The sequence below is a fragment of the Syngnathus floridae genome, chromosome 1 (assembly GCF_059516105.1).
Source record: "Syngnathus floridae isolate MCC-2025c chromosome 1, RoL_Sflo_1.0, whole genome shotgun sequence".
Lineage (NCBI taxonomy): Eukaryota > Metazoa > Chordata > Actinopteri > Syngnathiformes > Syngnathidae > Syngnathus > Syngnathus floridae.
In genome coordinates, this window is record NC_142413.1 from 1,254,541 (window position 1) to 1,278,924 (window position 24,384).

The following is a 24,384-nucleotide window of genomic DNA, read 5'->3' on the forward strand; positions in this document are numbered from 1 at the left end:
TAAACTCAGCAAATCAGGCTCCACATTCAAGGCTATAAAGGACAAAAGATGGAGCAAGAAAAACATGCATGGATTGCTGTGTGCGCTTGGGTAGCTTAATAGTTAGTTTTATGTGGTCCTTTTAAAAGGTTTGCGCTTGGAGGGGTTTCAATCAGGTTAATGATCCCCCTGGTCAGCCGCTCCTTGCCCTTGAGAGACGACCAAAAAAAAAAAAAAAAAAAGACACACAAGTCGACATCATTGGTTCAATATACAACGAGATCAATAGACTGAATTATTGACACGTCCTACCTCTTTCCCCTTTGCGTAGATTGGGGTTAATCCTTGAATTACATCAACATTTCCCAAATCATTGTATATGAACCTCTTCTAACGTGAGTTGATTGCTAAGGTGCTCTGTTGTCCTGAGTGCCGTGAACACCTCACCGGTCTGTCTCTCTCGGTGTGTTGCAGGTATTATGAGTAAAAGAGCTTGAATCGACTTCAATCGAGTATTATTAAAAGTGAGGGAGAGGCTATGTTTATATGGACATCCATAAAAAATATTTGTGACGGGATTGAAATCCCTGCAGCGTTTCGGGGCTGTTACGCCCAACGAAGTAGCTTGAAAGCACCACTTAATTGGCATGTTCTTCGCGTGAATCACGTGTGTTGTAACTATAAAAGTAAAAAAAAAATATATCTTGAACCGACGTCTAGTATTTCTTTTAATGTGCCATAAAAAGATTGTAATTAGTCCCAGATTGTTCCAAATGTGTTTTGCCCCGAGGACCTTGAACGCCTCGCCCGATTGGCTTCAATACCCAACATGTGTTGAAGGTACACATGTATCAGCAACACCCTAATTTGTATGAATTGAAATTCTAATTCAAACGGCGACACCCCTTGATCGTATAAATCGTAAGAATTTCAAAACGTCCCGTTTCGACTATCTACATATTTAAAAGGATGCTTGTGTGTATGTGGGAGGGGACGGTTGAAAATATAACACATTGCATGTATTATTCATCACTTCTTTTATTTTCGTAGCTGGGTTTATGCAAATTGGAAAAAAAACAATCATTAAGCGTGGAGGGAGGCGACTAATGCGTCTGACCTCTTGTCATCAAGTTAGAAATAATGCGAGCAAATAGTAGGCGCTACATAATGAAAGCTACCCTCGTGGCACACGCGTACAAGTAGCTTTATTTTGACGGTCCAACCGGATGTGATTGTTGCGTCCTTCAACTGACTTGACCCCCAGCGGAACCGGAGAAAGGAGGGGAGGCGCCGAAGCAGGCAGAGTTGAGCAGCCGGGCGAGGACGAGGGAGGACGGGGCGGCCGCGGCGGCACCACGGAGGCTCACAGGGATGTACAGTAAACACAGACAGAAAAATGGCCACATATCCCCGGCGGCGTGCGCGTCTTTGCTCTTCTTTCTCGCTTTGTTCTCGCTCAACGGCGCCCCGGGAAGAACCAGCGGAGCGGGTAAGTCAAACTTGTTGCGCGCGGATGCTGACGTTTGAAAAACAAAACAAAAAACAAACGAACGAAAAGGCTCCTTTTAAAGCATTTCTAGATGGGTTACACGCGGTATTTAACGCTCGCTGAAACTTTGCGAAAAACCAACTTTGTCCTTTTGGTGTAATGAGTCATTGGCTGTACGCTCGATGTGTGCGTATCGTGGCTCCTGCCTGAGGCGCATATTGGCATCTCCGACTTGGCTGCTCCTCCACATTGCCCCGTTTTTGCTCTCATTGTCCTTAAAAGGAAGAGTTTTGGACGTTCGAATACCGTGCTCGCTAAATTACAAAAGGGGGTGGTGGGGTCCCGTTACGAACGGCGCTTGCAGCAGGGGCGGTTCTAGGATCAGAAGTTGGGGGGCATTCGGTCTGCGGGGTGTCGTAGGACTGACAATGATGATAATCGGCATCTAGTCGGAATCACCTTTATTTTAATATAATCAGATACACATTAGTACCGTCTGACCATTTGCTAACAAGATTCGCCACCCGATCTAATTGCAGTATTTTCTGTAGCGGAAGCCAAACCTTTAAGATTACAACATAAATCTAACGTCGTTGTAATCTAGATGAATTTTTTAAATCCATCGGAAGAGGACTGGAAAAAAAAAATCGCGTATGAAATGTGCCATATTGCAATCGGACGAGTTCGCAATTGTTTAGTTGTGGTCGAGAAGTGTTTCTCACATTCCTGAAACGGGCGTTACGGCCAATTTTTGATGACGCTGCCAACGTAGGACCCGAAGGAACGCAGTTGTAAACAGAGCGCTGCCGGTCGTTTGAATGAACTGACAATCCAGCGAGGGCGACACGTGTCCAGTCATGTGAAGTGGTGGATGAGCACAACAATCGCTGCCATTCATAAAACGCACATAACGAGAGCATCGTGTCATCATCATCGACGCTAGTTCTCTATCCTCGCTCATGTCGAGGTTGCCTCCGGTGGGGCTTGCGTGAGCTCCGTCGCGTTAGTCACAGTTGATTTTTTTTTTTTTTTTTTGCCGTGAGCTGGAGTAGCTGAAGAGAGCTTTTCATTCTCAAAGCTTCCTGTTCCGCTCTAAACGCGAGCGCAGCTCTTATCTTAAGAACCCGCAGCTGTTTAAAGAGGACGTAACAAAGCGAATGAACTTTTCTTTGCTTGCGCACGAGGAGTCGGCCGTGCCTGCGGCCCGGTGTGGTCGGCAAGTCAAAGCGCTTTCATCGTCTTGACTTGTGAGGTTGGCCGCGGCACCCCGTGAACATGCCATTTTTCTAAGGTCCGTTTTTGGACCCGAGCTCCGGCTCCGAGTCGCCCACGTGGACGCCGGAGGCCTACGCCGATAGGTCTCGTCTTACCGTATCGTACAGTGTACGACATTATTGACTATTGACGGACTCAAACTCAAATTATACATACTAACTGCAAGCATCCTGGTAGGGCGCCCTCTGTTGTGGACGTGTGGTCCGACACCAATCCCACTCATTTCTACATGGAGGACATCATTGGGCCGTAACCTTTGACCCAAATGGCCTTGACAATCAGAAACGATGTCCTCTCTCTCTCTCTCTCTCTCTCTCTCTCTCTCTCTCTCTCTCTCTCTCTCTCTCTCTCTCTCTCTCTTTTATTTTAATTTTAATTTTTTATTAATTAATGAATTTGTTAATTCATTTAAAAAATAATATGTAAATATATTTACTTTTTAAATTATTATTTATTTTTTATATATATATATATATATATAATTTTTTTAATTTTAATTTTTTATTAATTAATGAATTTGTTAATTCATTTAAAAAAAATATATGTAAATATATTTACTTTTTAAATTATTATTTATTTTTGAGATAGGGACTATTGTATGTCCTCAATGCGTCCCTGAAGCGCCCTTGCAGCAACCCTTTTGACAAAAGGGAAATCCAGCAAGCATTTGTCACAAAGATAAGAAGGAGCGTGGCCATCCGTCTTCCTCTCCTGGGTTATCGTTGGTCCGACAGGGCTACAGTGGATGTGGCGGTGCTGCGAAAATGTGTTTTGTGTGCCAGTGTCACCCGCCAGTCCCTCGGGGGGCCCACAGAGGAAATGTTTGAAAAAGAAATGGGGCCGCCTTGAGTGTCAAAGGTCTCTAGACTGTATGACCGTGCATATATATATATTATTTTTTTGGGGGGGGGGTGAAAAGGTCATGTTTGCAATCCTGGATGTACACGGTACAGGCTATGAATATAAAGAACATATTGTTCTTCTGAAGCTCGGAAATTGCTACGACTGCTAACCGAGAGTTTCAATAATGTCTGACCTACTTTGGGCTTCGCAGATCAGAAATTCTCGTTTCTTGTCTTGCTGAAATTGGCCCGTTTTGCGGCGGGGTGGTTTTGTCTCATTTCCTGATGGGCCAACGACGCGCGTGGATTTTGCAAGAGGTGCTCGGTGCGTACTACTAAATTGTGAAGATTTTTTTTTTTTTTTAACCTGTGCTTGATAATGTTTTTTTTTTTTTTTTATGTTGTTTAATGTTTTGATTTTTTTTTTTTACCTGAGCTTGCTAATGTCAACGAATCATAGCATCAAAGGTTGCGCAATCATTTTTAAGCATTCGCCATAAACTGATGTTCAATTTTAGAGTTTTGTAATCTTTCCTGTGGGCACCAATGAATCAAATTTAAATCAACGTGGCGGCGTAACAGAATTTTTAGGGCAAAACCTCAACAAGTTCTGTTTGATTTCAGCCGAGGGGTTGTGAACGTTTAGTAAGTTAACAACTCCAATTGAAGTCACGAAATAAACGCTCATCTCCCGATTTATTCTCAGAACAAATCTGACCTTGTTTATTATTTTACAGATGAATTTATTGCGTGTGTTGTTAAATGAACACACAAGAAGAGAACCTTGAGCGGATTGATGGCGTTTTTTATTTTATTATTTGTTTTCGACACTGCAGCCCGCGCTCGACGTCGTCGCCGATGTAGTCACAGATCATCGATCGTAGTCGCGTCATTTGTATTTCATTTTTTTTCCGCTGGGTAAATCACGGCGAAGCTTAAGCGCGCCTAATGACGGCGGCTTCTTCCTCGATTCCTCCTCGCACGTTTGCTTAAAGCTTGCGAGTTCAGCCTCTGAGCGGCGGCGGCCTCATTTCTTTTTAACGACTCCCCAAGGACGCGCCGCCGCCGTTTTGTCAATGTTTTCACTCGCTCCACTTTTCAGGAACTTACAGTCATGGCCTCCAAGTCAAATTTCTAGAATATATTTCTGCAAATTCTTTTTCAAATTCAAATTGCCTCGCCTCTCTTTTTTTGTTTTGAGATTGCGTCATCCGCAGTTGAAGGTCACGCAAATAAATGTCAGGCCGCAAATGACGCGTGGGAAAACATTTCATCTGCCTTGAAGAAACATGTCCATTGACAATTTTTTTTTGGTTTCTTTTTGATAAGCGCCGCACGTCTCCTTTTGTCACCCGTCCTTGTCGTTTAGCGATGCAAATGGAGCCCTCGGATTGTTTTGTTGCGTTTGTCGCTCTCCCGCCTGACAACAAGCTTCCGGGCGCAGGGTTTGTTTGAACCACATGACTCAAATTCATGTCTGGAGATTTGTTTTTTGACCTGTCGGGGAGAAACTCGTGGTTCCTCTCAGCAAAAGCATTATCGTCTGGCGAGAATATAAAAGAAGCACAGAGATTTGTTTGCAAAAACAGACTTCGCTCTGTTAATGTTTTTTTTTTGTGGGGGGGGGGGGCTTTCTGAAGGGTTACAGAGAGGACGGACAGTGACGGCAAGATGGCTCTCTCAAGGTCGAAACAAGAGGGAGGCCCACATCTCAGCTCAGGTCAGTCAATTCATCATCTACTTTGACATATTTCAAATATTTCCCAAGCGGTGAGAATCTGTTTTTATTTCAAAGATGACCGGATGGAATCGTGGCTGAATCTTTTGTAGTTTCGGAGCGTGGCACAAATTCGTAGTTTGACGTCAATAGCGCTTTTTTTTTTTTTTTTTTTCTCGTAACTTGAGGTGTCACAAAAGCAAAAAATATATATATTAGCGGCAAATTTGAATATTTTGTTTCTTTTTGTCACAAAAGTCGCTAGCTCCGCTTTTTGCTCTGAAACATGTGCTTTTAGAGAACCTGACGCATGGTCTAGAAACCCATGTTGGAGTGTGGCTCCTCTAACGTTCACCATCTCGCTGGAACTTGGAGAGCTTCACATTTTTTGAGGTGGCACTTGAAAAAGGTCTGGGACCCACAGAATTTAGACAAGAGCCACTTGAGCGGCTGCCAAAACTCAAGATGAGGTTAAGCAGGCCTTGGCCTTTAATTCACTTTAAAAAAAATGCGATTTTATTCGAACCCGCCCGCGCAACAGAGGACGCCATTGTTTGCTGAGCCGTTCCTCGGCCACTGCCCGTACGGACAAGACAATCGTGACGCCCGCCGTCTGCCAGGAAAGGACAATGGCCATGTCTATTGTCATTCACCCGACCCGGTCGCTCCGTCTGTGACTAATTCGGGCGAGTCCGTGGCGTTCCTCGCCAAACTCCAAAATGAAGCATTCGAGGCATTTCGCAACATTTGGGAATTTGCCCGTTGTGAGCCGCGCGATCCGTTATTGTTGACACGAGCTTGCTCGCGGGTGGGAAAGAATGAAAAGATGGCCGGGTGCCGCGCCGTGCAGATGTCCCCGCTTCGGCCCCAGGACGCCCATCTCGGCAGAGGAGGCTCCGTTGGCTTTCACTCGGACTAGCTCGTCCACGGTGTGCACCGGAGATGCGTTAAAAGTCGTTCAAGCGTGTCAGATGGCAAAATGTGGCACGCCGTTGATCTCTTCTCTTATTGGTCACAAGAATGTCGTGCTTGGATTTGCTTTCTTTATGCTCAGCGTGTAGAAAATAATTTTCCCGCCATTATCGCGTCAAGGCATCCATTTTACAAATGTCCACATTTTTTATCCAAAAAGTTTCATCCAAAAGATTTCTTCACTTGAATAGATTCACAGACAGTTTTTATTTCTTTATTTTTATAATTCTATTTTTTGTTACATTTTGAAAAGTATTTTTTATATGTATTTTTATTGAATCAATTACCGTATTTGCCGGTGTATTGGTCGACCTTTTTCAATCCAAAATCGACCGAAAAAAATCGACCTCGACTTATACACCGAGTCATAAAATTTAACTTCGTATTCATCGCTTCAAATGTGATGGTAACCAAGGCCGTTTCTCATGCATCTCATTGTGCGTTGCACTTAGAAAATTTGAACCGGGCGGCGTGCGCGAGTGCGCGGCCCGCTGGAAGTCGAATGAGGCGCCGCCACCACCTCCGCGGTGCTTATAAACAGCCGATCCGCTCGGCGGGGGCTATTTTCGGCCACTTGGCTCGTGCGCACGGCCTCCCGGATGTGCCGGGCGGGTGCGCGAGCTCGCCGGCCGCTGGAAGTCGAATGAGACGCCGCGACCACCTCCGCGGTGCTTATAAACAGCCAATCCGCTCGGCGGGGGCTATTTTCGGCCACTTGGCTCGTGCGCACGGCCTCCCGGATGTGCCGGGCGGGTGCGCGAGCTCGCCGGCCGCTGGAAGTCCAATGAGGCGCCGCGATCTCCTCCGCGGTGCTTATAAAGTGCCGATCCGCTCGGCTTGGAGCTATTTCCGGCCTCCCGTTGGTGCCGGGTGGCGTGCGCGAGCTCGCCGGCCGCGATCTCCTCCGCGGTGCTTATAAACAGCCGCATGCGCACGGCCTCCCGGAATTTGAACACATTTCGTCAATAAATTTCGCATATTGAATTTTGAAGTTTAATATAATGCAACAATTGAGCTCGACTTATACAAAGGATATATCATAAAATCGTAAATTTCCGTCGAATTTTAGGGGGTCGACTTATACACCGAGTCGACCTGTACACCGGCAAATACGGTAGTTATTTTGCACTCTAGTGTTGACGACGTTGCTGGGCCAAGGCACGGGCGCATCCGAATGCCCAGCTTGACGCTAATGAATGGAACGGAGGAACCCAAATGGGAGCCATGCCCAGAAACGTAACGGCGCTCACGCGTACATCCGCGTCGCGGCGTCAGCGTGTTGGCACGCATGCTAACGAGTCCGAGCCGGGAGAAGAGACGCCAACTCGGCCGAGGGGGGGCTGCGAGCGAGTCACAGCGTGTCTTAAGCGACTGTGACGAAAATCCAGAATGTTGAGTCGAGGACCCGCCACTAAATTCCAAACAAGTCTCGTCAAGTCTTTCATTGGGTAAAGGAAGTCAAGTAACTCGCAACAAGCTAACAACAACAAGCGACTTGAATTAGCGAGCCACACCGGATGCTCGCTAAACAATCTTGCGATTTGTCGGTCGATCATTCATAGCCTTTAGCTTAGCTTTTAGCTAAACTAGCCTGCTAAGTCCTAAAACCGCCATCTGAAATCCGACTCGTGCGACCGGCTAAAACCGAAAAACAACGGTTGGCTGGAAGGGATCCGAACGGTTTTGTCTTATCTGGTTGTGTTTGAATGGAGGCAAAGCGTCGCATCCGTCACTATTTAGCGCTAGCAACAAGGTCCTATCTCTTCGCCGCATGCCTCTAATGATGAGGCGATAAGTCAGCCCGCCGAAAGCGCCGTCGCCGGCCATCATTTACACGGGTGACATTAGCGAGTGCACACATGGCGTCAGCCTTTTATAGGCCGCCGTAAATTGGTCGTCGTGCTCGGACGCATTTGCTTGCTCGCTTGTGGAAAATGAACTTTTGCTTGCAATTGTAAAAATATATATATATTTATGTATACATGCGAAGAGCATACAAGTATACAGTACAAAATATTACATTGCAAGCAAGAAAACGCTCTTTGGCCAAATTTTTTTTTTCCCCAAATGGAACCTATTGCGCAACATTTCTAAGTCGGGCGCTCGTGCGCCGTCCTGATATACAGCCGAGACAACAAGATGCAATCCGGGGAATTCATTAATCCATAATTCATACTCGCTCGCCCCAGCAAGGATTGCCGGCTAATAGAATTCCACTGTGCAATTTACATGCGGAGTGTCGAAGGCGCCGAGAAATTGGCTCGGAGAAGATAATTTTTGCGCGTGTCACGGCTAATAGCTCCCTCAAAGAAATCCGGAGAAGCGCTTTTGTGGGCAAAAGTGATGCGCTCAAACAATCTCCACGGATGTGTTGGAATCGCCTTTGAAATGCTATTTTTAGTTCACCTTCATCCGTCTAATGGGCCGGGACTATTTTTGCTCTTGTTCGTCAAAATGTTTGAGTTGAACGTCATCTTCCGTCGTCTCTCAAGAAACCAAAGTAAGGCAAATAGCCGAGGACGTATTTGTTCGTTCGTCACCCGACACGAGTACGGCCCCCCTCCCCTCCCCTCCCGTGCTTGGTCTACATCTGGATTTTGTACGCTCCTCTGACATTTCCGCTTGGCGGCAGTTGCGCAAAGTCAGCAGTGAGCCGCTCTGTGTGTGTGTGTGTGTGTGTGTGTGTGTGCGTGCGTGTCCGTGTGCGGTGTGCGCGGCGTACTCGCCAAGTTCTCAGTTATACGTTCACTTTTTGTCCTCGCTCGTCCCTTCGCCTCGACTGTTCTCGCCGGGCAGCGCGGATCGGCGGGTCATCGATTAATCGGCGGTTATCCGTCACAACCGCCGATTAATCGATGACGCGCGCGGAATGAATTTCACGCCGATGCAATTCAATTTGCGTCTCTTTTCTTATTGTCCCAAATCAGAAGCTGCGTTTAGATTTTGTTTGCCACCTTCAAAGATAAAGGAAAAAACAATCATGTAATAAATGGCTATATTAAACATTTCCTGAATCCTTCAGCTATCTCAAAGTATGTCAGCGATATCAAATTGGAAGTAGGCATCCATCCGGTGAGTCATCCACGCAAGGTCAGGCTCCCGGATCAAAAAAAAAAAAAATCTGGTTACGCTTACCGCTTTTTGAAGTGTCACAAACAAACAGCGGGCGGGCATCTCTTTCACGGAAAAACACAAAGCTGTCCGTCTTATTTGAACGGCGTGGAAGCGGAACAAATACGGCGGCGTCTCTCGCACATCAAAGGAGCGGACGGCACGGATGTCGTTTTGTGACGGGGGGGGGGCGTTCATACGGCATTTAAGGAGAATAAAGTCGCTGCCGTCTCAACCAAAGCTCGGTTGAATATTTGTTTTGGTTTTCTGCTGTGTTCAGCAAAAGAATTAGCCAGCGGGCGCAAGTGACCTCGCGACACAAATTGAACTTTTCCTGTCATGTTCCGGGAGGGGAGGGGAGGAGGGCGCGGTTTTCTGTTAAAACACGAAACCTTGGCAAACCCCCAACATGACTGCCAGCCAACCCAAAACAGCATCGAAGGCGAACAATTGGGTGTTCGCTTTTACGGCCGACATCTGTTCCCTTATGAGCATGATTGCGCAATAATAAACTGGCAGAGTGCTGCACATAAAAGCTCCATCTGGACACACACAAGTGATTCCACTCCCAAGCTAATTTTTCTTTTTAAAGCCGACATATTATGAATAATTGTTTTTGTGCAAATGGTCGGCCAGATGTGCCGGCGCTCGGTAACAAAGGCGAAAAGTAGTCGAGACAAAACGGAGGCGGCTCGTTTGAGTCGAGAGGTGGATGGCGTTGGCTGAAAGCCACGTTGCCAAACACCCTTGATGACAAAGCGCACTCAAACATTTTTCGCTCTCACTCGAGTTGTTGAAAAGTAGAACCGGACGTAGCCGCAAAGGGGGGCGGAAAGTAACACTTGTAGCAGCGATTTGTGTTTTGATTCAAACGCCGCCGACTCGCAATCATCTCCATTCCGAGCTCCTCGAGGAGTCTTGTTTTGAGCCCACCTTTGACCAGTCGCCTCGTTTTGCCACCGTGAGACGCCAGACGTGACTCTGTTGTGCTTCGGGGGATACCACTTTGTTTCAAATGACATTTTGGGGGTTGAAAAGTGAGCGGTGCGTTTTTTGCCCGACGACGAGAGGAAGGGAGTCGACCGACTCGACTCGGGTGCCGATTCCAAGAAGTGGGTCAATGGCACGCACGCACGCACACACACACAGACACACACATCTGGGGCCCGCCCACCCTGTTTCGAAATTCAGCTCCGCGCTGTCACGCCTGACAAACATTTTCGATGTTGAGGTTTTTTGTTTCCTTCCTCTTAATCATGTCATCGTAGCAGATCAGATTGAAATGAACAGTGAACCCCGCAAGTCCAACCTAGAACCCCCCACCCAAAAAACCCCCAGCAAAATCATGCTTTTTAATATCAAACCTACATTCTAGTTTACAAAAACACGCAGTAATGACATCATTATGGTAAGTGAACAGTTTCTATCGCAATTTTGCTTCAGCGTGCTGCTCCCTCTGGTGTGTGTACCTTGTCCACCAGGGGGCAGCATAAGAGACAGTAAAGTCATTCTTTCCAGAGGATAAATAATATACACCAGTTATGTTTCCTGAACCTAGCCCACATCATATCATTTCTTTTTTAATAAAGATAAAAAGCACAAGCAACAATTTCCAATTTGTTCGGTTGCCGCCCAAATTGAAGCGCTTTTTCGAGGCAGGCTTTTGTCATCTCGCGGGTCTCCCACAAAATGTCTCTTTTTTTTTTTTTTTTTTTTTTTACTGGTGAAATTGATTGCTTTGTTGGCTTGTAAGAAATCGTAACCGCGAGAGTGAAATGAGCGTGCCTTGTGAGACGGATAATTGCCATTGTCCGCTTTCCAGTGACTAGATTTAAGATTGGCACGTTAATAAAGCTTTTCATTGCAATTTCATTTAATGGCGCGTGTTTGTTCTGCGAGGGAGAGCTATCATAGCCCTGAAAGGGATTGAATGAGTTGTAAGCAAGCGCCACGCCTGAATTCAAGGACTTGGAGGAAATGAAATAATGCTTTTCATTTGGGCGACGACCCCCTTGGACGGCACGAGGTGTGTGTGTGTGTGTGTGCGTGTGTGCATGTGCTCGCTCAGAATGAAGGTGAGACTATATTCACGGGCTTCAATTAATAGCGCTCCATTTATATGGATTTTAAACGCATTGTCAATGAAAACTAAATATATATTGAAAGCAAGAACAATAAACAACAACAAAATAATGTACACTTTTGCAGTTTACAATCAGTCAATCAATTTACCAATCTCTTGTGTTATCTTCAAGAAAAAAAAGGTCAATTTTGTAGGCGTAAAAAGCAGGATGACAGCAATCTCGCCTGTGCTACAATTCTCCATTTAGTTTTTCTGCTTTCGTATTTGCAGTTTCAATTCAGACACATAGCCCACCATCTAGTGGCCAACAGTGGAATGACACCAAATGTAAATGGCCGGTTAAAAAGCAGGATGACAGCAGTAGACGTTCAAGAACTGTCAAAAAAAAAAAGCTGGGCTGTTCTACAAGTTGCCATTTAGTTTTTCTGCTTTCAAATTTGCACTTTAAACAGATACACCATCTAGTGGCCAGCGTTGGAAGTACACCAAATAGAAATACATTGTTATTAATTGTACAAAAAACATACTGGGACTTTGATAGGCCTCTCACTACCGACTCGTTTTAGAATCGATTATTCTATCCAACGTTTCAGCAAAGACTGCGACCGACTTACGGAAAAAAAAAAAAACAACAACAACCGCCATTTAAATGTACGTCTGCTCGCGATTAGTGTGTTTCCGTTATAATTGCCGGCGCATAAACGGTGTTATTGTGCGCCGTGTTCTCGCCCAAGGTCAATGCGGTGTCACGTCTTTAACGCCCGCCGTGTCCTCGAGAGTAAGGCAGGCCAACATTTGAATGAAACAAAACCGTTAGCTTCTACTCCGATTCAAGTGACATCACATTTTTGTCAGTCTGTGTTGCGCTAATGGCCATTCTGTAACTTGTGCACTTTTTTTTTTTGTATCTCTGTGTGTGTGACTCAACTCAAATCAAAATATTCGCGTTCAGCTTCTAACTGTCAATTTCCTGCCGAGCTATAAAAAGCAGCAGCTTGCCTTCCGCAGTTAAATAATTGTCATGCGCTACGACGCTTCATTTCACGCTGCAAAAAATACACCTGAAACTTCAGCGATGAACGAAGGAAGAAAGAAGAAAAGCTCGGCCGTCACCCCCCCGAACCCGAGCCTATTAAGAACCCGGGGGGGGGGGGGGCATCATTTCAACATTGGTTTTATTGCAGATGCCCGTTCGATTCAAAACCTGAATCAAAACTGAATCAACGTCATTAGGAACGCTTTGTTCAAAGTTGTCAACTCACCAAACTAAATGTTCAAACTGCCTTTTTTTTTTTTTTTTTTTTTCTCCATTTTGCCACTTTCTCTTCCGAGCGGGACGTGTGATTCGTGGAGCCGGGATTAGGTGGAGCGCATTAAACATTCAAAGGCATTCCGTCTTGAAGGATTTTGGATTTGTGTCTGATTTCAAACGGGAGCCATCTTGTACGAGCCAGCTCGGGCGATAATCTCAACGTGCGAGTGTCGTTTTGAACGATCCCGATCGGCCATTCCCTTTTCCCCGTTTTGAAGTGTCGACTTTCCGTGGTCTAAAGTGCACGGCTGGGGGCGGGGCTTGTGAGAAGCGCCAAGATGGGGGGGGGGGGGGAGCAGGGGGGGGGGGTTAACAACGTTGACCTAAATCTGGCTCTCATTAAGATGGCCTGCACATGAGGCTCGAAAGAGCCCCCCCCCCCCTTTCCTGCTGGTCTTCTCCCATTCAGTCTGTGGCCTCCACATGTTGTATTTATTACAACCACTCTTGTCTCTTCCAGCTTTTACATTTTGGGGTGGGCCTTGTGTGTAGTGTGTGTGTAAAACAGAACAAAAAAAGTCCCGTAGTCGCTGACCTGCAAAAAAAAAACCCAAGTCTTCCTTTGAAGATTCTTGTTCTTATTTTTCTTTTTTTTTTTTTTTTGACTGTTTAGCAAGACAGAGACGCTTCTTCCATTTCCGCAGCAATACTCGCCACGTCAGGTACGCATTTAGAAAATGCAAAAAGGTTGCCTGACACATTTTTCACGATGGAAAAACAATTACCAAAGGAATGAAAGCGCTCCGAACCCGACTGCGCCGAGTAGGAAATGATGACGAAGCGGAGCAGAAGGAACGCGACGACTTCTGGAAGAGCAATTTTCGCCGGGCCGACGACCCAAATGCAGCCAGGCGGGAGAAGAAGACCTCACTTGAGGTCATTCATTTCTTTGCTGGTGGTTTGAAGACGACAAAATATTTGCCTAAAGGAGGAAAAAGCAGCTAGGTTGACAAATGGTCCAATTAAACCGAGTGACCGACCGCTCGGATTCGGAAAGTCCAGATGGCCTCGTCCAATCCCGAGCGAAACAATAGCTAGCGCTCCAGTCTTCAAACCTCCTGCCCCTCGCCGATAAGGACTCCCTCCTCCTTAAGCGTATCAGCGCTCGTTACCTGCTGCCGAGATGGCGTTCCCGAGGGAATTCCGCTACCCCACCCCCCTCCCCCCACCCAGCGCTCGCGGCTTCAGAGGGCAATATGAAAAAGTAGCGAGACGATACGCACTCATCCAAGTTTGGAGTCGAGAGATTCACCACCGCCGGCGAAGCTGCCGAGCAGGCCTCTAAATCCGCACGCTTGATCCCGCCCGCCCGCCTCCGGCCGTACGCTCAACCTTAAGTAGCTCCTAATGGCTACCTTGCCCATCGAGTCGGGAGAAGTTCAAATCGAATCAAAACTTCAAATCGAGCAGCTCTCTCCAGAACCAATCCGGCACGAAGCTCCAGGCCGGAAGCAATTGAGTCTTTGGTTTGGGACGGTTTTTTGTCCACCAGCCTCACGCCTGTCCGCCATCTTGTCTTCTGCATCTTTCTTTCTTCAATCGGAGCCTGAAAACACTTTCAATACCGCATAACGATTTCCCAATCGCACTGTGACGGATCTCGGTAGATACGAGCGCTACGGTTTGCCGTTCGGGGGAAAGGGGGCGGGGCTTCTTGTGTATCGGCGGGATGCATGTAATTAGCCTAGCGCAGGTCTCTGGCACGTCAAAAGACGGCGGGAAACCTGACGGAAGCCGTTCGCGTCTGTTCGCTCACGCTTTTGTTTGACGATCGGCGCCTTCTCAAATATGACACAAACATTCCGCCACATCGAAACAATGAAATCGTTTTTGTTACTCTGATTTTAATGACGCTACTGTACGCTACGCTAATGTTGGTACCTCAAGGTCAAAGTTGTTTTTTTTTCAAGGTTCGTAGCCACCAAACGTTTGCCGTTCATTCCGTTTTGACTGAATACGATATTTCACCAGCAGTGCAGCGTTTCCAAAAGTAAATTTGTTTGATAAAGCTCATTCATGCTCATTGCTTTGCTTCTGATTGTTTGTGACATTCTCATCCCTCTTTCAATCACGGCCAACCGGCGTTTCCCTAGCAACTAGCTCGCGAGCTAAGGTCGGATCTCGTCCTCGCGAATCTCGCACGTGATTGGATTTTTTACTCTCGACCCGGGATTAGTTGTAAGTGAACAAGACTGAATCTGTTTATGCAGATGTTTTGTTTTGTTTGGAGCGGAGCACAGGAAGGAAATAATAAGCTGGCGGCGGTTTGACAGCAGCGTTTTTGCTAATGGAGCCTTCCTCCCAATTCCTGAAAGCAAATGCCTGTCACTTTGGCGGCCTGCTGTCTCACAAGCAAAAGCTCCGTGGCCACTTTAGCCCGGTCCTCGGCCACGCCGCTTGACTGACCGGGAGAAATTGGAGCCGTGAAGAGCGACACTTCTTTTACCTCCCGCTGGCCTACTTTCACTCGGGGAAGGCGCGCCACGTCGCCCGTCGTGAGATCGCTTTCACCTTTATACACGGTACAAAGTCGGTTTCAGATGATCGCTATAAACTGAGAGATGATTAATCTAAAATTTTAAATGCCTTTCAGGGTGTGTGTGTTTTCCTCGGAGGGAGACAAAAATTCATCTGTAGTTCGTTAAGAAAAAAGAGGCGTGAATAATAAAATATTGAATAATAAATATATATCATTAGTATATTATTCTTTTTATATTATATATAAATATAACAAATCATAAAATTATAAATATATATGTATAATACAGAAATATAATTCTTATATATAAATATATATACTATCTATAATAAATCAACGGGGGAAAAAAACGACACTGGATAAAGGTTCTTGCCAGGAAGATGACAAATATTTGATTAGGACAAATAAATATATTGGGCGCTACTACTCAGAATCTTAAAAATAGCTAGTAAAATAGCTCCACGTAGACTTTGTCTCTCTTTGGCCAAGAGAGCAAATTGATAGCTGATGTGTTTCAGCGTTTGTATTTCCTCTCTCACACACACACACATGGATGCTCACACACACACACGCGCGCAGGCACTTTTTCAATCCCAAATTGTGTCTGGCGCTCCCCTATCACGATGCACCCTGGAAATGCCAGTGTCACTTTGAGTTCTTCTTATCAAGCAAGTTCCCATGTAGCAAAGAGCATTCGGAGAGAGTAAATGCGAGACTATCACGATGTTCCCCGCTGAATACTCTCCGGGCCCTCTTCAGGCACATTTATTTCAGTCTTTCTTGATATTTGTTTTATTTCTACTTGTGAATACATGTTTCGTGTTGCACGATTGCACTGTCCAAAAAAAAATAAATCCTAGTCTGTGAACTCCTCTTCAAATTCTGATCCTGATTCTGATTCTCTTCCTGATTCTGTTTGGGATTCTCTTCCTGAATCTGTTTCTGTTCCTAAGTCTGCTTCTTACTTTGTTTCTGATTCTCTTCCTGATTCTGTTTCGAATTCTCTTCCTAATTCTGCTTCTGATTCTATTTCTCATTCTGTTTTGGTTTGTCGTGCTTCTGATTCTGTTTCGGATTCTCTTCCTGATTCCGTTTCCGAGTCTCTTCTTGATTCTCTTTATGTTCCTCATTCTCTTCTTGATTCGGATTCTCTTCCTGATTCTGTTCCTTGTCCTGATTCAGTTTCTGATTCTCTTCCTGATTCTGATCTGTATGAATTCCACACCTTCTTGTATCTCTGTCCTTGTCTGTTTGAGCATCGAGAAAATCTTCCCGCGCCATCCTTTTAAATCCTCCATCTAATTTCTCGTCTTCTCGTTCGGCAAGCTAATGTAATCCAAACGAGGTGGAGTAAGTGCGAGGTAGAGGCAGCTTTGCGCCTGGCGTGTCACGTGTGGGCGTCCGAGGGTGAGGAAGATTAAACCTCTTTTGTCGTAACAGCGGCAGAAACGCACACAAAAAGACCAAGACTTGAAAAGCTTTTTGCGTGATGTGTGCCGATTCTTCGCCTCACGCTCGTTATGCAAAATCAATCAAATGAAACGACCTTGGCGTGCAAGTAGAAGCAAAAAAGTACGGTGGTCCAAAAACACGCTCTAATCCTAAAAGCTGACCTTCCTTGGATTTTTTTTTTTTTTTGCCTCTGACTGTGGAAATGTTTCTTCTTACTCCAACAGGATGAACGGCCAATTCGAGGGGAAATTGTGCTTTCCTCCGATGACCTCCAACTGGTGCTGCAAGTGGAACATAACCGGTAACCGCTTTCACTTTGACGTGTAGCTTAAAGGTGCCATTTTGTGCTCTTTTTTTTTTTTTTTTTTTTTCTTCAATTGAAGAGTTCCCGTGTGCTTTCACAACATTTCTGTTTGAGACATTTAAACGGCCCTGTTGAAATACTTCCAACTTGAGCCGGTAACAAATCCAGAGACGGCTTCTGAGCAAATGCCGCAACTGAAGAAAGATCTGTTCGGCGCAGACAGAAGCTAAAATGCAACTCGAGCGTCTGTAGTAGTCGGACGTAAAAAAAAGAAAAAAAAAACATCTGAACGTGAAGAATAACACATTGAGGTGGTGAATGAAAAGTGGCACGCACGCACATGCCGACGTGGTAGGCTCCAGTTGCTTGGAAACAAATTGACGCATGGCGAGAAAGAGGAGACAAAGCGGCCGCTTTCCGGAAGCTCGGACAAAAAAAAGGTTGGCTTTTGCCGAACAACAGCTGATCGGCCTTAGTCAGTGTTAGTAATGAGGAGACTTGCAGCAAAATGGCCAAGGGGGCATTTAGTGTTTGTTCATATTTGGCACTGCTTGCTAAGCTACCAAACAGCTGCTCGTTCAACTTTTTCACACCGCTTCGTACGTACAAGAGGTTTTACAGAAAGCCCAAGCTGTGTTTGTAAAAAATAAGACAAGCGGATGTGATACAAATGAAACGCTTTAAAAAAAAAAAAAAAAGTGAAACACTTGGCAAAGTTGTATTTTATTTTAAGCTAACGTTGCGAAAAGTGCATTGCTAAAAATGCTAAAAGCTAACTTTTTTCCTTTTCTTTTTTTCTTTTTTTATTTCTTTATTTCTTCTTTTTTTTAATGTTCCCTACAAATTTTATTTTAAGCTAACATTGCTAAAAGTGCATTGCTAAAAATGCTAAAAGCTAACTTTTTTCTTTTTCTTTCTTTTTTTTCTTTTTTTATTTCTTTTTCTTTTATTTCTTTTTCTTTTTTTATGTTCCCTACAAATGGAAACGTGACGAAAATATATTATATTACATTACATTACATTATATTATTATCTGGCCCGGTACCTGAGGGGGTCCAAGCATATTTCAGGGTGGGCCAGTCCCGCCTCGGCTCCCCCTCTAAGGTTTTAAAATCGTATCTTGGCCTTCGCTGTCGTTTCCGCAGCTCCGATCTTTCCAATTCCGACCAATTTTGCAAAGTCATTGTAGATTTTTACAGCATATTTGTTGTAATGGAAAGACTGCGAAACATTTTGAGCCAGAATATGTTGAATTCTTTTTTGGGATTGCCATCAAGACCATCAGTCAAAGTTTTTCTTTCCTTTCCCCAACAGGGAAACGTGTCCTAGATAAGCTTAATATATTGACACCCCAACGTGACCAGGTGGGAATTGGGAGTCCTGCGAGAATGCGGAAAGCTTTATGGAGCGCCATCCGTCTGTTTTAGTAGCTCGCTTTTCTTCATTGATTTCTTTTTCAAACCCGAGGAAATGATTTGTTTGAACTCGGCGTCAGCCCCACTGTGTTTCCACTTTGTGATTTCAAATCAAATACGGGCTTTGTTCTTCTTATCGCAGTCTATTCCGGCTCTGGATGACATGGCTGTGATGATGACTGGCAGCTCCGAGTCAACAGCGAGTCAAAAAAAAAAATAACGGATGAGCTTTCGGCTTGCGGGATGTCGGTCCTGGGAGGGAGGGGCGGATAATACTGCAGCAGTGAAATCAACTTTCCCATTCGAAATGAATGCAAATGCCCGAGACCGCCAAAAAGATGTTTTTGAGTCTTGATCATTAGCATTAGTATGATTAATGAATATTATTACTCTCTCTATATATATTTTTAAAATATATTATATCAATATTAAATAAATAATAAATAAAAATATAAAAATAAAAGCAAAAATATGAAAACATAGAAATAAAAATACATAATAAAAAATAAGCATAGAAACAAAAATATAATATAATAATATTTCATCTAGATTTAACATTTATTTTTGGTTCAGTTGAAAAACTTTTAATATTTATAATCATGAAATAAATAAAAATATAAAAGTAAAAACTTCAAAATAAAAACATACAAATATAAAAATAGTTCATATAGATTTAACATTTCTTTTTGGTTCGGTTGGAAAAACTCACGTCAAGACACGAGTGTACTTGAGAGAACTGACGGGCAGTGGCGAAGGGCAAGTGGCGTCCGTTTGAAACAGACAACAGGTGCTGCGGCTCGGCTGACGTCGAGCCCACGCCTCTTCCTGTCAAGTTCACAGAGTCGCCATGCGTCTCGTTCACGGTCCGCCTTAAAGAGCAGGTGGGCCTCATCGCTCACAATGTGACCTTCTGAAAGCAATTGGCCGCGACGGGCCGCCGGCGACGCGCCGACGTCCTGCTGGGCCCGCTTGCCATCTTTCATTTGCCAGCCCCTCCCCTTCCCCTTTTAGTCTCAAATATCTGGCCAGAGCAAATGGCACCTCGCTTACGTTCTCATTTCTCCAGAGGCATTTAGTGTGATAAAAAGGAAAACGGCCAGAGACCTGCTGCTTTATTTATTTATTTTTTTATTTTTGAACGGATGACTTCTTTAAGCTCTCAAAGTGTTTGTCTGGGAGCCTTTTTGTGTTTGTTGCCTTCCACTTGGCGAATACTCTGCATGCAAATATGCTCCACTGGCACAATCATGTGCCTTGAATTAACAATGATGAAATGATGCTACTCTTGAAATCAAGAAAACATGTCAGGCGTGTTTTGAACACCTGACGACATGTCTGACATGTTTTTCTGGGGCCTTAGTCAAAGATTTTGAGGGAACAGAAAAATCATACTAGAACAGTTGAAATTGAGGGTGTGCACACATATGCAACTACATTATCTCACTTGTTTATTATTACCTCACTTTCTAAGGTGAGCAGGTGATACTTTATTCCTGTTATTTTATAGAGCACAAAATCTGGCATTTGAACAGGGGTGTGTAGACTTTTTATAGCTACTGTATTTAAAAAGATGAGACTGTTTAACAAATTATTTTTTCTCAGTATGAAAGTGTGAAAAAGGTCTAAACCCAATTTAAAAAAAAAAACGGTTAGCATCCCCAGCTGGGCCTGTCCAAGAGGGCTTTGTATTCCAATTTCACTCCAGAATAAAATGATGATAATTAACTCATAAAACAATGTATAAAAAAATTAATAACATCCCTTTTGGTCCCTTAAAATTTGTATTGTGTTAGTAAAAAAAAAAATCAAAAATCAAAAATCGGAGACAAACTGACAGGTTTTTTTTTTTTAAATCTAATCTTTTATTTTTTTTCCCCTTCTTTCTTCTTTTTAACTTCTGTAAGGCCAGCCTGTGAGCTTTCGGGTGATTTATTATTATTCTTTTTTTTAAAAAGAATAGCGGACGAAAAAATAAAACCATGCAATCTTTGGCTCCTCGTAGAAATGCTGCAAGCTTTAATTGGGTCTCTTCACCCCGCTTTAATTAAAGCAGCAGTAGCTGCCGCGCCGTTTGTTGAACTCGAATGCACACAAGCCTTTGCTGGACGGACGGACGGACGGACAGGTGGGCTTTTATCCATAACAACAGCTGGCAAAGAAAGGCCAACTGCTAGCAAAGCGGCGCGACTTGCTATATTTAAGAAGTGGCATGTGACGGGTCCGACACAACGGCGTATTTGAGTCACAAACGTGTGACGCGCACCTCGTGAACACGGCCGCCGTTTTCACAAGGCGTCTTTCTCTGCGTTGCCGCGGGAGACCCAGTCGGGCCTGAGCACTGAAGCCAACCGATGTCTTGTTGTTTTCTTCTAGTGAGCTTTTGGGTCCAGATTTCAGCGAGACCTATTACACCGACGACGGACAGCCGGTGACCGTGACCGGCGGGAATTTCACCGTAAGTAAATCCAATCCAAAGTGTGTCTTCAAGCCGCCATGACCGGCCGGGCCCTCGTACCTTCTGTTTGATGGCCACTCGGCAAATTGACGACACGCTTATCCGTCCCGGTGGGCGGCATTTCTCAAATTTGGCCTGCGGCGTGTTGGCCACTTTGACGGCATCGCTTGAGTTCGTTTTTATCGTCGATGTCATACTCGCATCATGCGGCGCAGCCATCTTGTGAGCTCACGTCAGTTGGTTTCGAGATTCGTTGTGAGACAGCGCTCAGGAGACAACCTCTCCCTCTCTCTCTCTCTCTCTCTCTCTCTTGCTCTCTCTCGCTCTCTCTCGCTCTCTCTCGCTCTCTCTCTCTCTCTCTCGCTCTCTCTCGCTCTCTCTCTCTCTCTCTCTCTCTCTCTCTCTCTCTCTCTCTCTCTCACTTTCTCGCTCTCACACTCTTGCTCTCTCTCTCTCTCTGTGTCTCGCGCTCTCTCTCTCTCTCTCTCTCACTTTCTCTCTCTCGCTCTCTCTCTGTCTCTCGCGCTCTCTCTCTTTCTCTCTCTCTCTCTCTCTCTCTCTCACTTTCTTGCTCTCGCACTCTCTCTCTCTGTGTCTCTCTCTGTCTCTCGCGCTCTCTCTCTCTCACTTTCTTGCTCTCGCACTCTCTCTCTCTCTGTCTCTCTCTCTCTCTCTCACTTTCTCGCTCTCACACTCTTGCTCTCTGTGTCTCTGTCTCTCTCTCTCTCTCTCACTTTCTCGCTCTCACACTCTTGCTCTCTGTCTCTCTCTCTGTGTCTCGCGCTCTCTCTCTCTCTCTCTCTCTCACTTTCTCGCTCTCACTCTCTCTCTCTCTCTCTCACTTTCTTGCTCTCGCACTCTCTCTCTCTCTATCTCTCGCACTCTCTCTCTCTCTCACTTTCTCACTTTCTCACTTTCTTTCTCTCTCTCTCTCTCTCTCTCTCTCTCTCTCTCTCTCTCTCTCTCTCTCTCTCTCTCTCTCTCTCTCTCTCTCTCTCCCTCCCTCACCCCACTCCCTCCCAAAGGCAGCCTAAAAGATGAGGCTGCATTACTTCTTGGATCATCCAGTCCAAAAAGGACAAAATGATGTTCCGCTTACAAGGCAGAAGATTGAATATTCTCCACCTTCTTCTCCCTTCAGCACTAAACTGATTTGGCCCGGACGCAAATTCGATTAGGACTTCTGGGCTTTGTCATCCCAAAAGGAATGAAGTCATTTTGGACATCCGTGGTCCTGAACAGGACTCAACAGTTTTGAATTATCATTATTATGATGTCATTTTGTTGTCATTATTATGTCATTTGATTATTATTATTATAATGTCATTTTTTTATTATTATTATTATTATTATGTCTTTTTTTTTTCTCAAGATCCACTTCCCCTGTGTTGTTGTGACAAACATAAACAAAAATGAGTCCATTACAATTTATAGGTGATGCTATGGGCAAAAATGGAGCATTTTATCGCCCCCTCTCCAAATTGCACGCGTTTGCGAATCGCAAATGACATTCTACTCATCGCTCGGTCCCGGTCGGGTACGGAAATCAACTCAAAACAGCCTGCGAGAATGCGTCTCCGTTTGGATGCCACATCTGCCCGTCTGCGTCGGCTTTCAACTTGCACGCTGGCAGGAGTTCATTGCTAGATGTTGCCCCCCTCCCCCCCCCTCCCTCGCTGACAATTAATTTGTATGTCCGCTATAACCGAGCTGGAATGAAAGAGCTCATTTCACGCTCTGATGAAGTGACAATTTAAAAAAAAAAAAAACAACATCCAACCTGCTTGCATAATTTAAACCTGCCGGCGATAAAGTCTCCTTTTAACATGAGCAGCCGGTAATAAGGGCCAACGTGGCCGCTTTTGATTCTTTTCCGCTCGGGCGAGCGTCGACATCGGCTTGTTGGCTTTGAACTGGATGTCACGTCAAAAGCGGAAAATGTTAACACTCCATTACGGCGATTTGGAAGCCAACGAGCGTGTGCTCTTTGTTTTATGCTCAGTAAAGCAGCTCGGCTCGGACCGAGCGAGACCTGCGGTGGCAAATTTGTGGCAGGAGTCCGTCCTTTGCCGGCGGCTCTCAAATATTTCACATCAAGCGCTCCCTGCAAAATTGCTTCGGGGTGTTTGTCCCCAAAAAAAAAAAAATGAAGTCATATTTTCTCCCGTACACATGGTGTTGGCATCGGCAATTCCAGCAAGTACGAACGAAACTACATTTTATTTCATTTCATTTTTATTTATTTATTTGGTTGTATATTTATTGGTAATGACGTCTGCGGTTCCAGCAAATATGCATTTTATTTTATTCATTTGTTTGTAAGGACGCAACAACTTTATTTATTTATTTATTTATTTATTCCATCTTCTATCCACAGGGGTTTATTTATTTATTTGTTTCTTTCTTTCTTTCTTTCTTTTTCAGGATCACTGCTTCTATCACGGAAATGTCAAAGGTCATCCGGATTCCTGGGTGGCCCTCAGCACATGCTCAGGTGTCAGGTGTGGACAACAAGCTAATGCTTTTTTTTTTTTTTTTTAACTGTCCAGCCACTGTTGGCTCTCAGGGGGATATGAGACAGTTTCACCTTTGTGAATATTTCAAGAAGGGAAGGAGACGTGCTTGGTATCCCGACTGATGCGCATGCAAATTGGCGACTGTTTCCCTGCTCAGGTGCCGTCTGCGGGATTATTCTTCACTTTTGAAGAAGAAGATCCTCATTAATCCTGACAGACTTTGGTCCTTGAAAATGACTCATCTGATACGCTCAAGCCAGGGCTGCTCAAACTTTTGAATATTTCAAATTAAAAAAAAAAAAAAAAACTTTTTACGAAGGCCTGACCGATTCATCTCGGCAAAGACAAAAATTGGAATACTCTTTTGGAGATTTTCTTTCATACTTTTCCATTTGAAAAGTGAACTTAGAATTGAAGCATTTCAAAGTTGCCCAAACAAAGTGGATGACGTTTTCCTCCCGTCGCCGCAGGGGCCTGATCTCGTTAAATGTGAGCAGCAGCTTCTACCTGGAGCCACAGGTGGGCGCCGATCCCCCCCTCCTCCATTCCTTGCTCCCTGCCCAACAACTGGAATTGAAAGGCGGCGATTGCGGTCACGGCCGTCACCACGCGGCGTTTGACCACGTGTCCGACTTCCTCCGACCGCATCGTTTAAGGGTGAGCGCCAATTAACTCAATCACTGTCACCCCAGTTCATATCTTTGACGTGTATAACCGTCAATGGAATTGAATGAGTTAAGAAAAAAAATGGATGCAGGCCAAGCCATCACATTATCACTTATATTCCAAGACGGCCGTTGATTATTATTTTTTTCTTCCTCCTGAAGAGCTCTCCGGGTGGTGCTTCAACTATTTGATGTGTCTTCACAAAGGAAGATGAATTGAACGCAGCTCGCTTAGCCTCGCATCTACTCCCCCCCCCCCCCCCCCTTCCTGCCATCATTTGTCTTGAATGCTTTGTGTATTTTGGTTCTAATTTATTC

The 24,384-nt window shown here is 44.9% G+C and overlaps 1 protein-coding gene across 1 annotated transcript in view; it reads left to right on the forward strand.

The window, feature by feature from the left end:
- Positions 1-1,260: 1,260 nt before the first annotated feature.
- Positions 1,261-24,384, forward strand: part of adam19a (ADAM metallopeptidase domain 19a) — a 33,620-nt gene continuing 10,496 nt past the window's right edge. Inside the window, exons 1-6 of the mRNA XM_088370553.1 lie at positions 1,261-1,468; positions 5,226-5,305; positions 16,936-17,012; positions 20,804-20,885; positions 23,310-23,386; positions 23,872-24,058. Coding sequence (XP_088226679.1) covers positions 1,351-1,468; positions 5,226-5,305; positions 16,936-17,012; positions 20,804-20,885; positions 23,310-23,386; positions 23,872-24,058 — 621 coding nt within the window. The 5' untranslated portion in view covers positions 1,261-1,350. The remainder of the gene's footprint in view (positions 1,469-5,225; positions 5,306-16,935; positions 17,013-20,803; positions 20,886-23,309; positions 23,387-23,871; positions 24,059-24,384) is intronic.